Genomic DNA, 14,989 nt, shown 5'->3' on the forward strand with positions numbered 1-14,989 from the left:
CCGCCGGGAAGTTGTAACCAGACCTTGCTGTGTCAGCAGGTTACTATGACAACGCTATCATACCATAACATTTCATCGCGCTCCCTCCTCCTCCTCGTCTTGGCCTCAGCGCTGTCCGTCCGCCAGCCTGTCTAGCGTACCGCTACGCCGCTTGCCTCCTCACCCAGCTTTTACTAATCCTGTCGTGTGCAGCTGCACTGTTGTACACCATGATTAAATCATACCATCAACAGGCAAACATCAAATGAAACTTGGCAACTCCAGTCCCGATTTATGCCTCTGATTTATCTGAGTAGACTGAAGGCTCACAAGCTTGTGCCTGCTGACTGAGCTCTGTGTCTTTCTGAATCTCATGATGTTTTTTTTAAACATTAATTTCAAAATTACATTTATTATGAGCATTTTGCAAGCTCTGAGCTTTTTCTCTAATGTACAGCTGCCATAAATCTCTTTCACGGCCCTGCTGTGAGTGTGTGTTGCTGCCCCAGCAGGTCCAGACTAGTGTAATCAGTGTAGCAGGGAGCCGAACTACATATGCAGACTCTGTACTTGATGCTGTAACACCTGAGAGCGCTCTCTGTGCTCATTATGCGTGATGTTGATGCAACTCTTTGGCTGCAGCAGTATTACAGCACATTAGGGTATTGTTACAGAGTAATCTGCAGTTATCAACACACGAGTGAGTGACATGATGCTAGCCAGGTGAAGGATGTGCTTGAGCAGGAAGGAAAGATGGATAATTAGCTACCTGCTCACTGCAACAGCTGATGCTGGCGCCACTGAAACATGACTCACAGTGCAGTTCAGATTGTGTCTCAAACCAGATCCAACCAGATCAGACTGCTTGGCTGCTTCTACCTGTTGTGTAACAAGCAGCATATTGAGGCTCTCTATGTAAGTCCGGCACACTGTCAAGGATCAGGGTATTATATTTATGTCTCAGAGACATCTCAGACTACATGGTGTACAGCTGAAGCTGATGAGGCGGACGAGGCCTCTGTGTGTGTGAGAGAGACTGGTTTGGTTGGTCTGCCTGTTCATTAGCAGTGTTACTCTAAGAGTTACAGAGGTTTGTGGAAAATTTTTGCCAGAGGTGGGGCTTAGACAAACCCAGAATCTGGATCTTATCCAGATGTGGATACTGGGACTTTTGAAGGATTGTTTATTGTGATATTGGACAAAACTGAACTTTCTGCCTCTTTTTCTAGGAATGCACCCATGCAACTCTTTTTGATAGGATAGATTTATGTTGGCTTTGGGTATCTGCTGGTGCAAGGTACCGATCTGAAGCCAGGGTTAAATGAATAAGCTGAGAGGCATTGTTTGATGTGTAAGGAAACATCAGGATTGACTTAAACATTGATTGTGTGACTTTTAAAGTAAATTATAACAAATTCATCCACTATTAAGTATTAGCAAGTGCTTAATTCAACATTTATACACATTACTCCTCCCTAATCCTCGTCATTTGTAAATATACACATATGTTTATTCATCTGTTACCGATACACAATGTACAGCTTATCACTGCTAGTTGAATTCATAATCATATTCACTGTCATTATAATTTATGTATAAATGACCTACTAAGGAGAAATAATGCTATATAAATTATTAATTAAGCACTTGCTAATACCTTGCTAATGCTTAATAGTGTGACATTATTTTAAAGTGCTACCAAAAATTTTCATGTAATTTATTTGCACTTGTCTCGTCCCAGCCTACTGCAGGGGTGTCAAACATAAGGCCTGGGTGCCGAAGTCGGCCGTGGCGAAGCCTCGAATCAAGCCCATTGGATTTTCCTTCATACTACGCCGACATAATTAACTAACACCAATCAAATCACAGGAAAGTTCCTGTTTTTCAGCTATTAGCGAGTCCACAATAAATTTTAAAAAAGGAATATGTTTTAATTACAGGTCAGTCTGTGCAATGAACTGTCACAACATTTTCTGTAATTTTACACATTTATCGTGTAGTTTCACTGGTCCGGCCTACTTCAGATCAAAGTTGGCTGTATGTGGCCCATCCTGTATCAGTCTAGATTACAGTAGCACATAATGTGAAGTGAAATTAAGTTGCAGTGAACAAACATCCTAGCTTCTGCTTGCTGTAACACCTCTGTGTCCGAGCATAACAAGAATGAACGTAAACAAGTGCGCAGTAGAGAAATAAAAGTGTCGTCATATCAAAGCTTTCAGTCTTTTGACTTTCTTGACCGCATTTTGCTGTTAGGTTAAAATTAAATTTTGCAACCATAAAAGAAAAGCTGTAGCAGTAACTGTGAAGTACTTCCAAATTGGTCACTCTTTGCTTTTAGCCTCCTCCATATAATGTGCTAGCTTTTACTGCTGAACTGCTGCCAACGCATGGCATTACAAATCAGTCTGTTGTCACGGATACCCAGTCCAGCTTTTTTCGTAGCCGTGGTTGGACCGACATTTGTCTGTTTGTTCTGTCTTCCTCCCCTCACCCCAAGCTGTTGAAGCAGATGGCTCCCACAGCCTGTTCTGCTGGAGGTTACTTCCTGTCAAAAGGGAGTTTTTCCTTCCCACTGTCGCCAAAGCGCCAGAGGTCATATGGGGATTTCTCTGTTGCGTTATTGTCGGGTCAACCTTACAATATAAAGCACCTTGAGGCAACTGCTGTTGTGATTTTTCGCTGTTTAAATAAAATTGAATTGAATTGTGGAATTAAGAAAAAACTGCGAGTCGTCTACTTTACAAACCACTTCATCCAAATAGCCTTTTGGATCCAGTCACTCAATTCAAGCATGGTGTGGAGAGAAGTTTCAGCCTCAGCTGAGGTCCATGAGTTATACTGAGACTGCCCAAATTGTCACCTGGCATTTGGACATGTAAAATGAGGCATGCATGTTCGACATATTAGTGTTTGTAACTCATCTGGCCAAAGATTCAGTGAATTTATACTGTGACCAAGTGAGGCGAAGTGTCCGTTTGTCAGTCCATATTTCACAATAATCCACACTCCTGTAGTTTTGGAAAGCAAAATAACAATCACCTCGTGGGTCTACAAGTTGTGGTCATGGTTAAGGTTATATTTGTTATTTTATGAGCATTTTTATCACTACTACTTGGTCAGATTTTAATAAAACTTGCACACAATGATCACTTCTTGGGTCTTAACCCAAACTCTGCTCAAGCTCACATGTCTTGCTTTACCGGCATTGACCTGTGAACTACGACGGATCAGGAGGCGGATAAGCTGCTATGTCACTGATGTTTGTGGGTATTTCTTAGGATGACTTATGCATAGTGTTTTATGTTTATTTTATTTAAAAGGGGTAATGTACAGTTATTTAATTAACATGAGCACTTATGTAAATATCTGAGATTTTTAACTGCAAGGTTGATGCAATTTATGTAACAACATAAAAGAAAAGGCAAGCATACAGAAGGATCTATGCAGAGATGAAACCCCGAAGTATCTGAATGATAAAACAAAGACACAACCATTAAACAAGTCCATCACCCCCACTGCAAAAACATAACATATATCTATAACAGGGTGGTGTTAATGGGACTGCACAGTGTTAACCGGTCTGAGGTTATAGATCATAAAGGTGTTATGCAGACTTTAGATTTAGGATGATTTTCATTCCCAGGGTTTATTCTACCTTAACATTGATCGTTGGAACGCTGAGGCCAAAGATGGTTTCCCTCCATAAGCACAAACACTGCTGCCTCGACAGCAGCAGGTTGGTGTGCACTCTGCTCTCCTTCTGCTTCCTCTCTCTTTGCATCCTGTCTCCTGTCTGGTTTTATTTCATCTTTCTTTTTCCTTTTCTCTTCATGAAAGCCTCTTTATGACAAACCATATGTGTGCAGGGTACATAGTTGAAGTAAATGTGACAGAAAGCATGGTTTGTGTGGCTTACACATTCATCTGTTGGATTTTTTGTTTTTGACCTATTTCTTTAACCACTGAAAAAAGTGCACACTGGCTCCTTTGAGCATTTGCAACCTGCTTATAAACCACTTTTAACAAATAAAGCACATTGCTGTTGCTTAATTAACTGGAAGGACTCACAGAGACCTTCGCCAAGATTCTAGACTTATCTTGCAATTTTAAAGACCGCAATCCAGATCCACACCAAAATTTAAGGTGGACCTATAATGCTAATTTCCAGCTCCATATTTTTAATGGCTTTTTTCCTGTGCTCCACCTTATTTTAAAAAAATTGTAATACTGCTGACGGACAAACAAGCACAGACATAATTCCTTTCACTTATGCTCCACCTCCGTGAGGTGCAGTGTCCTGGGTTCATACCAGGGCAGGGCTCTTCTGCGCACTCCTCTAGGTGCTCTGGTTTCTTCCATCACTGAAACATTAATTCTCCTTTCATTGCACTGGTTTATAGCTGGAGTTAGCTGTATTTGCTGCATACTTCTCCTAATATTTCGGATGGCTTAAATGGAGAGAATGAATTTTCCTATGGGCTTTCAGAGGCATCTTAATCTTCTCTTCAAAGCGTTTCTTTTGTTTATAAAAGTGGTTAATCTAGCAAAATTCTTAATATCACTAGAACACATGATTGAGAGGCTTTTAGAAAAGTTTTTGTTGCTTAATGGTTATGTATTAAGATTTGACTTCCAGTCTACGTTGGAAATAAAGAGCAGCGAAGAAAAGCCATCATCCTTCTGGTCCCTGACTACTTTATCATAAATTTTTAATGAAGGTCTCACATCTGCGCTGTCACAGTCTGTCTTTCTTTGTATGATTCATCATCTTCTTTTCAGTTTTTTTATTTTATTTTTCTCACTTTCTTTCTTGCTCCTCATATCTCAGCTGGGCCCGTTTGCCTGACCTATGACCGGCGGCGTGCTCGTCTCTTATCCCTCTGAAGACAGTCACGTTACTGCATCATGTTGTGTAACACGGCAACCTGCCAGCCGAGGGTTTTCCCTCTTCTTTTGCTTTGTAAGGGATTATCCGCGGCTCCCTTCGGAAGGCCTGAGCCCTCAATCCCATCACTCTGTTTTATCATCCCAGAGTCTGGCTCTCTTAGTCAGATGATGTAATAATCGAGTGGAAGGATGGCGTGGAGAGACAGACTCTGTCTGTCAAGATGCTCTGTCAAGATGCTCTGCAGATGAGTAACTGCAGTGCTCACGTTGCTGCCGGCATTTCTGGAATGTGTTGATTTGATTGGGAAACGCTCCCTAAATGAGGAATGTGTGCTGAATCTTTTCATTTTGTTGAGTGTTTGGGGTTTTTTGAGAAATCAGGCAGGCAGGTACATATTGATCAGTTTTAGCTGAGGGAATTATTATACTGTTATTTTTATTTGAAGTAACTATTAACCTTGTCAGAAAATCAACATAGTATAGATGAGCAGCATACTGCTGTATTTATAACGGGTGAGCTGAAAGCCTCTGAGAAGATCAGATACATCATGTGAATTATTGGCTATGGGAATGAGACTTTAAAAAATTACACATAAATCTGGATTATCAACAGTCAGTTTTTATTATTGAAAATGTTTCTGTTGAATAAAGTGTTTTTAAAAATAATAATTAATACCATATCCAAATGTTGTCATTATAGTTCAAGAAAATTTGCGATACTAATATTTATGACGATATAGAAAAAAATACTGAACAAGTTTCAGTAATGAGGGGCATTTTTCAACGAGCTGCTGTCAGTGATGACACACTACCGAAATTAAATTGCGAGTTTACTGAAACAGGGTGCCAGCAGCAGCATTGTAACACAGCGCGATTCAAATGGAAGTACAGGTGGTGTTTTCCCTGGAAATTTTAAGGAGACGTATAAAATAACAGCTTAACATGTTTCTTTTATAATAAGCAAAGTAACATAACTTTGTAACTCATCAAGAACCGAGCAATATGGTCATATTAAAAGTTTACTTATATTTTCTTGCTGGTGTGCTGTATAAGTCCTGCTTTTCTTCCATGTAACACATCAGTCATTTCCACCCATTTGCTCTTCTCTCTTGGCTCTTGCTGTCAGACATGCCGAGGCCATGAAACGCAAACACATGGTGTTACTATAGCAATGATATCACAATATAACACATGTCACATACAAATATTCACAGGTTTATCACATACGATAAGATATGGCACAGCTATAGTCATTACACTTTAGCTAGTCTTGGCGGTTTATCAAGACATTTTTAACTGTTTTTCCAACCCATTGAATTGAGTTTTGTTTTTCCCAAAAAGATCTAGCAAAAAAGAAGAACTAAATCTCTGGGTAGTGACCTACTGCTTTGTAACTCAGCTGAGGAACAGCTCTCTCTGTGTCCTGTTTGTTGTGTGACTGAGCAGCAATGCTTCAGTGACAGAGAGCAGCAGTGCAGCGTGAGAGGGGAAAAAACACTGAAAAAGTTATGCACACCGGTCATCTATCGAGTCATCCTCTTAATTGCTTATCCATCTTAGTGCCATTAGGGGTGCTGGAGCCTATCCTTACTCAGCAATTACTCTAAGGGTCTCAGTAACAGTGGGTTGTAATTACCTATGCAAACACTGGGGAAAAAACAACACATATTTGCAAGAATCAACCACAACAACGCTACAAAATTCACGATTTCAAGTTAAACTTGGTCAGTCCTGTGAAGAGCTACTGCAGAAGTGTTCTGTATTTAGGAAGATCAAATTATTTATTTATTAATTAACAAGTATCGACAACTACACACTTCAGCATATGATCAAAAACGTAACATCACTGTAAGAGTGGCAAGTTGTTTGATTTGCACTATTTATAATAAGGCTTTTAAACCTTCATATAGTACATTGAAGTAAAAGCATGCTACATAAGTGAAAGTTAAGTGCATCCTGTTAAGTGTTAGTTTGGCAGCTTAATAAAAAAAAAATCAAAAAGTGTCATTATGGACATCTTTGATTCTTTGAAAGAAGGTTAAAAGAACAGGAACACAACATTTACAACTGTGCTAAGAGACAAACATCTCAGTTTTAGTGTCATTCATGTGCCCCGTGCAGCGTACTGTTTGTATTTAGATTGACTGAGTCACTTCTAGGCCACAAACACAGTGGAAACCATGTTACGCGTTCACAAGCACTAATATAACTGAAATAATCATCACAGGACTAAATTAGTGTTTTGAAGTTAAACATGAACAGTGCCTTTTCACTTGGCTTTCCAGACATGTTCCAAAAACATCTCAATTATTCTATGAAACCAGTATCCACAAAAAAAGGACGGATAACAAAGTATAAGCAAGTAAACGTTAAGCGCTCATACTTGTTGGTCAAAGTTTGTATCATTTGCTGCTGAATACTAGCAAAAATGTAAAAGACAGATCAGAAAATATATGTCGTGTTCACTTAACAACAGTAAACAATAAAAAAAATAGAATAAAAAAAAAAAATTAAAGTGAAGTTAACAGTTTAAGCCATCACTGACGGAAACCCAGTGCTCCCAGTATTTCCCAGGACTCCCAGGACAGCTTTGGTTCAGATAACTTTCAGGTTCCTCCAGTGCCTGGCCCAGCTTTGAGTTCTTAAGTGCTTTCAACTCCAGCCAAGGAATTAAAGATTTTAATTCCCTCTAATTGGAGAAATCTTATTCGCAGCCTCGGCAGCCCCCTGATTGCACAGTCATATGATCTGCACACATGACACACACACACGACCTTTTGTAAATGGCTAGATTAGTTCTAGTGTTGCATAAGGCCTGCAGTTTGACAAATGTCATTGAGTTCAGTGTAATGGTGTAACTTTGACACAGAAGCTAAACAAAATGCAGTCTGCTGTAATTGTACCGGTTGTTCTCAATGCTAATGGAGTAGTCAGCGTTCTGAGCTGTGATAATCTACCTCACTATTGTTCAGCATTTATTAGCTTTAAGTTCAACCTCGGGTTTTTACTTTCAGCCATGATGACAGAGCAGTGGCCACTAATGCAAAGCTCACTCTTTTTCAGTTCAGCCCTCGTACCTGTCCATTTTCAGTGAAATGTTTTTTGTTTGTTAAGCCCCTTAACACTGACCTATGAGTCATTGCAGCATAAAAATGGCTCCTATCACAAGGGATGAACCAGTGTTCTAGTCACACATAATTGACAACTTCACAAAAAAACATTTAAATGGTATTTTTAGGCCCTTCTTTATAGATTAAAAAAAAGCGTATGTAGTGGTATGTCCACCTTTTTATACAATCTATGGATGGATGGTTGCTTTTTCAGCATTCATTACAAAATGAAATCCATTCATAGTACTCACAGTATTAAATCATTCCTCTGTCAATTATAGGTACTTGAAAAAAGTTTAGGATTTATTGAGGGGCAGCAGATGAACTCTGGGACATGTGCTGCAGTAAAACTAGTCTAGTGGCACTGCTGGAAAAGGGAAGTGTCTGACAAAGAATCGATTTTAGCCGTTTCCTAACCTGCCACCATCCCATCAGTCTTGGGATCCTGGTTGTAGCTAATGTCGTGTCGTGTGCTGCCTCCTTCAGTTTTCTCACTTAATACATACAAAAATAGTGCAAATTTGTGTTAAATGACTTCTTCCTGCTTTGTGCTACATGTGAGAGAGAGGAACTACAAAATATCCAACCAGATTTTCTCAAACACATGCACAGTTCATGTTTTAGCTCAGTTTTGGTCACATTAAAAAACTTCCAAAGCACCAGACAGCACACAGTCGAAGCTGGGAGCTTTTGATGGCCTTCAAAAGAGATTGAGACCAAATCAAAGCAGAAAAGATGCATGGATGTTGGAGTTGATTTATCTGAACTGACTCCAGTGAGATGACGAGGCTGCTTTGTGTCTGCTGGATGTTGTTCAACTCTAAAAGTAGTTTTGATGTTCGGCCAAAACTTGCACACATTTAAAGTTCGAGCTCTCTGCTTCTCTCTCCTCTTTTCAGCCATCATGTACGTGATGGGAGCGCTGGGCCCAGCAGCTGGCTACCTGCTGGGTGGAGTCCTCATCGGCTTTTACGTGGACCCCAAGACTGTTGTCAACATTGACCAGAGTGATCCCCGCTTCATTGGAAACTGGTGAGAAGAGTCTGCCCATCGAAATGTAAAATATGTGTGTATGTTGAAGTTGGTGGGTTTTTATATAAATTTCCATTAAAGCAAATACACTCTGTCAGTATCACTACTATTACCAACACAGTAAGTTAACCATTTGTGTCTTCAGTGTGGTTCACTGGGTTTAGTGCTGAAGCTCACAAACGGGGCACTGAAGAGTATCCTTCGAGTTTTTATCCCCAGTTTCTCAGAGTGTTAGTGGTAAATAAACTGTATTACCTAAGTTTCAGTTCATTAACACAGTACAGTTCAGTAGTTTCTTTCTTGGTGAAAGTGCTAGAAACACACTTTAGTTGGTACCTGGGGTGGATTCTAAGTTAACCCTTTGGTGATATTCAATGGCTCTGCCTCGGAGACGAGCAGGATTATGGATCTAGATGCATTTTTCAAAAATTTAATAAAAAGTTAAATTGTTTTGAGGTTCCATTTTGACCAATACTTTCCTCCTTTTCTCCAAATATAGCCAAATTATGCTGGTGAATGCTTCGCCGACTAAAAATGGAAACCAGAGAGTAAATACAGATTATTTACTCTCTGGTACATGTATCAGAAACGAGTCTAAAGAGATTTAACTCTCCAAGTCTCAAAACTTTGAAAGATCCAGTATTTACAAGTTTTGGTTCTATTTGAGGTGATGATGGTGGAGTTCTGTGTAAATGTATGTCAGGAAAAGAGGCTCACACGCTTTCATTAATGAATGATTCATTCTGTTTATAGTTTTCTGTTCTGCAGATTTTTTTATTTGCACTCTAATGAAAAAAAAATAATGGTGCATTATAATCAGCTGCTTCTCCAATGGGTCTCTCAACTGCATTCCTGCTCTGCAGCCTCTGAACATGACGTAAGAGCTCATGAACCACCCGCTGCAGGTTCTGGTTACAGTTCACTTCCACACCAGATTGAGCACTACTGCTGGCAGCTATAGTGCAGATCCTTGGAGTACATCTGACAAAGGTCATTGCAAAACTAAACTAGCTGGGGCTAGCTGCTTAGCAGCAACTCAGGTCTTTTACTAGTGAATTACAGCTGGCTTAAACTGACCTCCTGCTGTGCAGAACACCATGATTTTCTTTTTTATGTATAAAAACTACAACAATTGGATGAATGTATCTTATTAACCTGCTATCACCCTTTCACTTGTTACACTTCTAAAAAGATCTTGGAAAAAATGCAACTAAGTTAAAAAGGAAAAAAGAAACAGAAATGCTACAATTTAATACTTATGTCCACCAATTACAGAGTCGATCATTTATTTGCTGTATGTGACTCTTAACAGTGTCGCATTCTTCCTGGTACACGCTGTGCTGCGGGAATATCTTGTTCTCTCGGCTTCCCCGTACTGTGGGTGCAGAGATGCAACGAGACCAACGTAGCTGTGAGCGCATCTGTGATTAAATGAGTCGCAGGACGGACACACTTGGGCGGCTCTGTACGATAGACTGGGGCAGTAATAACAGACAGAGTGTACTTCACTCAACACCAAATAATAGGACTCTGTTAAAGTCTGGAGGGGTAGAATACACTTTGTCCCTGTTCGTCTCTGTGTTAAATGTGTGAGAAGAGAAGGAAACCTCTCCCAACACGGTCGCATCTGAAAACAAACTCCGGGTTTGAATCCTTCCAAACCAAGACGTGTTTGGTCCTTAGGTCACGTTTTCGCACATATCATCCGTCTGAAAATCTGTTGTTGTGTGTGAGATGTGGTTAGTCATCTATTTAGAGCTCTCACTGATGCCTTCCTCTGACTGACAGCATAATCAGTGACTCACAAGCTAACAGCCACGAGCTTTCTACATGAATTATAGGTGATGATAGCAGGAAGATGATGGTGTACCAGTTTATGTGCATATTAATGAGGCACATGAGATGATACCAAGTCTGAGGTTGAGTCTTTGGTAGCAAAAGGAGTAAAAACTGACTCAGAATTGAATAAAAACATGTGTTTTTAATATTTTACTTCAATAATCTCTGGGCTGTGTAGGTGGAGCGGGTTCCTGCTGTGCGCCATAGCCATGCTGCTGGTCATCTTCCCCATGTTCACCTTCCCCAAGAAACTGCCGCCCCGACACAAGAAGAAGAAGAGGAGGAAAAAGCTGAGTCTGGACGATCTGTCCAGTGACGACGACGTCCTCAAGGAGAAGAGCAACAACAACAAGACCCAGACGGTCACTTCGTCCATGGGCTTTGGCAAGGACATCAAAGGTACTGGAAAATCGATGATGTCAACTATTAGAGGAGTGTTTCCCAGAACTATGACGGTGTGGGCTGTTTAAATATAACTCTTTAGTTCAATTTATTGACCTTAAAAGACGAGCTCAGATGGTCTTTCAAGTCTAATGAATGCAGAACCCAAGTCAGCCTCCTCTAATTGAATAACAGAGTAGAGGCTTATCGTGTAACTGCAGCTACCAGAGAAGAGAATAAAGCAGGAAGATTTCTACTATTAAGAGCCGTTTCTGAGAAATATGTTACCCTAAAAATCAGTTTGGGGCCACAAAACATATTTCAGCATTATAATGAAGGTGATACAGCTTATTGAGTATAAATAACCTTGGAATCTGTAGCTAGTCAGCAAAATTAAGAGAATAAGTAACCGGATGATACATGGAGGCAATGACACGCAAAATATTACAACTTTTTCCCCAGTACACAACAGTATCCAAAACAATAAAGGATGAAATAATTTCCTTAATCACGATCATCTAGTTTTCTTTCAAAGCCACGCGGTTCCACTGAGAATGGGCTAAAGAGCTTCAGTTTCGAGACGCCCGGGTTAAAGCAATAGCTACACGTTTAGTATAGAGAATAACTTCTACAATAGGATTTTAAAATAGGATGGGTACAGAGTAGAAAGATATAAAACCATCAGTTATATATCTCAGCACACACAGCAACAAGTGAGGCAACAACAGATGGTTTAGAGCTGATCGTTGTCCACAAAAGTCCTGTTTTTGTTTCGTGTTGACCCCTCTGAAAGCCACAAGCCGAAACAATGAAATGACCACATACTACATTTGTTGCTGGAGCTTTAATCTCTTCAGGATTGCAACTAAATAAAAATATACTTTTTGCTACATCCCGGTAGCATCTTTGATGATTTAAGCAGACTTCGGTGTTGCTCAGGCAGCTCCTCCTGAAAAGCTTTGACAGCAAAGTCAAGAGAACGTGTTACGTGTTACTGCAAGCTTTTTTTTTCTTCTGAGTGCTGCAAAGTTTGGAAAAAGAAGCACAAATGGAGTTGGTTTCATTGCCCCTCTTCACAGCACTGATTTAGGAACATTTAGCCAAGGGGGTGGTTAAAGTTTTGATTTGAAGTGCCAAATCAAGGAAGTAGTATTGAAGGCTTCAATTTTAGCTGTTGTTCATGATTGTGAGGATTTTTACAGGCAGCCCTTGAAGGGCTAAATGGTTCTCTTACCCCCGTGTGAAATATTTCACATTTATTTACAGCCACTTTTTTCCCAGTTGAGTGGTTTTATTTATTCTGTGATAGTACAGCTCTGTTTGTTTCTTGTCATATTTTCTGTACTCCTGAGAGTAGAAAAGCTACTCTAAACCTGTGTGCAGTGAACAGCGTGTGTGCAAATGTGTACAAATTTTGACAGCGTGCAGATTATGAGGACAGTTGAACTAAAGTGAACTCGTCAGTCTGTCTCAGCCATCTGTAGTTCAGACTGAATCACAAACGGATTTGCAAAAATCAAAAGGGTTTATTTTCACTGTTGTGACGCTGACAGAAAAAAAAACAAAAGCTTTACTTTGTGTTCATGTTTTTTTTCTTCACCCTCTTCCAGACCTGCCTAAAGCCGCAGTGAGGATCCTCAGCAATGTGACCTTCTTGTTTGTCAGCCTGTCCTACACGGCAGAGAGCGCCATCGTAACTGCTTTCATCACTTTCATCCCTAAATTCATCGAGTCTCAGTTTGGGATCCCTGCCTCCAATGCTAGCATCTACACTGGTGAGTTAAATGTACGCATTTTAAAGAGCATTTCGCCTCACCATCTCACCTCTGAAATCCTGCAAAGACTGAAAACTGGGCTCAATAAATCTGGTTCTTAAACTTGGAATTCATTTCTCATATTAAATGAAGCCTCCTGTGATTTTTCCAGCAGACAGCATGCAGACAGACCAGAATATTCATACGACATCCAGGGCTTTAATTTGTGCAACTGCAGCGCTGGTTTTATCGGAGAGCAGAGCCAGAGAGGCTGTTACCCTAGCACTGCAAGCCAGCACATTAATAATAAAGAAACTGCTGTTCTTCAAATGAAGGGGGCACCTGGGACGCTGAGCTGGAGCACTGAGTGCATCACACACAAAACATTAAGAAACACACAAAGATACAAGCACATTAATGTCCTACATACACTCACAGTCACACGCCGATGCACATGCACACTTAAACGGGCATACAGGCTAATACTTTAGCTTAAACACAGAGTTTGAATGCTTGTTGTGCTGATTTTCTGTATTTGATCTGAACAACAACAATCTAGATGGATAAATAGCATTTCAATGTGTTAACGCATGGGTTTGTTTTTGGTGTGAACTGTCCCTTTAATTTGAAAATCCAACCTGAGGCGAATGCTGCCTTGTATCAGGCGATCCATATAGAAGTGTACAGTCCTGTTTAAAGCCATCCCGTTGTTGTGGCTGATAAATAAAGCAGCTGAAATGAACATGACACTCGGGGCTGACGACCTTTTTTAGTGGCTTTGGTTATTTTGGTAGACAAGAGCTGTTTGCAGTTGGACCACATGTGGAAGTCTGCGTAATGCTGTTGTTTATCAGGTTTGATGAACTCTGCACATATGAAATAGCTTGCATGGTATACAAGTCTGTAAGAAGGAGTGCTTCAATTAGAGCAGGGGTGTCAAACATATGGAGGCTGGAACCTGTAAACTGAGAGCTGATTGGGACATACATTTGACATTAAATATATGTGCTGTGTATGTGTGGCCATTAATGTGACCCTTATTCACGACTGTGGGCCCTCATGAAACTGACTTGGACTATTTTAGGAACTGAAAAGTCAGAGTGAGGTCATTTCTGATTCCATTTCATAGGAAGTTATTTTGTTAGTGGAGAAAATATAAGGCTACTTACAGCTGCTCCCTTACTCACAGGGATAACTCCACACATTTAAGCTGGCAGACCCTCCTGATGCAGCCCCCAAGCCATTTGTGTCTCCTTCTGAAATCAAACCGTGATCTTGAGCTATGCTAGTTAGTAATAATGCTAATAATGAGAAACGTAAAGTGTTTCAGAAAACATTCGTCCATTGATTCTTTTTTTGCTGCTTACATGAGTCACAAGGGCGGCAGTCTAAGCAGAGATGCCCTAACTGGCCGCCTCCTCAGCCAGTCGTGTCCTGTCTCCAGATCTTCAGATTGTAAGGGACAAATTTATGATAGAAATTCTTTTTATAGTTAAAAATATCAGAACCGTACACACAGTGGAGTCAAAAATGACCCCACTCAGTCCCTCTAAATGATTCTCACTCTCTGTACGGATTATTCTTTGCTTTGAATTTATCATTTTAATAAAAAGAAAACGAGCAAAAATCAAAACAAAACTTTGCCCTTTTAAAAAATTGATTTTGATTGCTGTCGTCAAAGAACAGCACATCATTAGTCACACATGTAGGTAACCATGAGTCATCTGAACTTTCCACATAAAAAACTCGATTACTGAAAGCGGAGTTTATAAACACCCAACAAACTAGTGTTTTTCACACTGGTTCTGCATTAATGTTGTTTATTCCTTTTTTTCATTCCTTTTAGCCACATTAGTATGATTTTTCTCCAGGAAATTACATCTTGTTATCAGAAATGTTTTAGTGTTTGAGTTGCATAACTGTCTCAGCTGTAGGCGGAGTGGGCTGTGAAGCCTGTGATTAGAACTGCCACTCATATATATTTTCAGAATATGCCATCCTCCG

At 40.1% G+C, this 14,989-nt stretch overlaps 1 protein-coding gene across 1 annotated transcript in view; it reads left to right on the forward strand.

Annotated features, from left to right (window-relative positions):
• The window catches only part of LOC102296967 (solute carrier organic anion transporter family member 5A1), a 45,354-nt gene that overhangs the window by 12,214 nt on the left and 18,151 nt on the right, over positions 1-14,989 (forward strand). Inside the window, exons 2-4 of the mRNA XM_014340885.2 lie at positions 8,879-9,011; positions 11,029-11,249; positions 12,842-13,006. Of these exons, the coding sequence (XP_014196371.1) occupies positions 8,879-9,011; positions 11,029-11,249; positions 12,842-13,006 (519 nt within the window). The remainder of the gene's footprint in view (positions 1-8,878; positions 9,012-11,028; positions 11,250-12,841; positions 13,007-14,989) is intronic.

The sequence above is a fragment of the Haplochromis burtoni genome, unplaced genomic scaffold (genome assembly GCF_018398535.1).
Source record: "Haplochromis burtoni strain Fernald_Lab_line unplaced genomic scaffold, NCSU_Asbu1 Contig_410, whole genome shotgun sequence".
Taxonomy (NCBI): Eukaryota; Metazoa; Chordata; class Actinopteri; order Cichliformes; family Cichlidae; genus Haplochromis; species Haplochromis burtoni.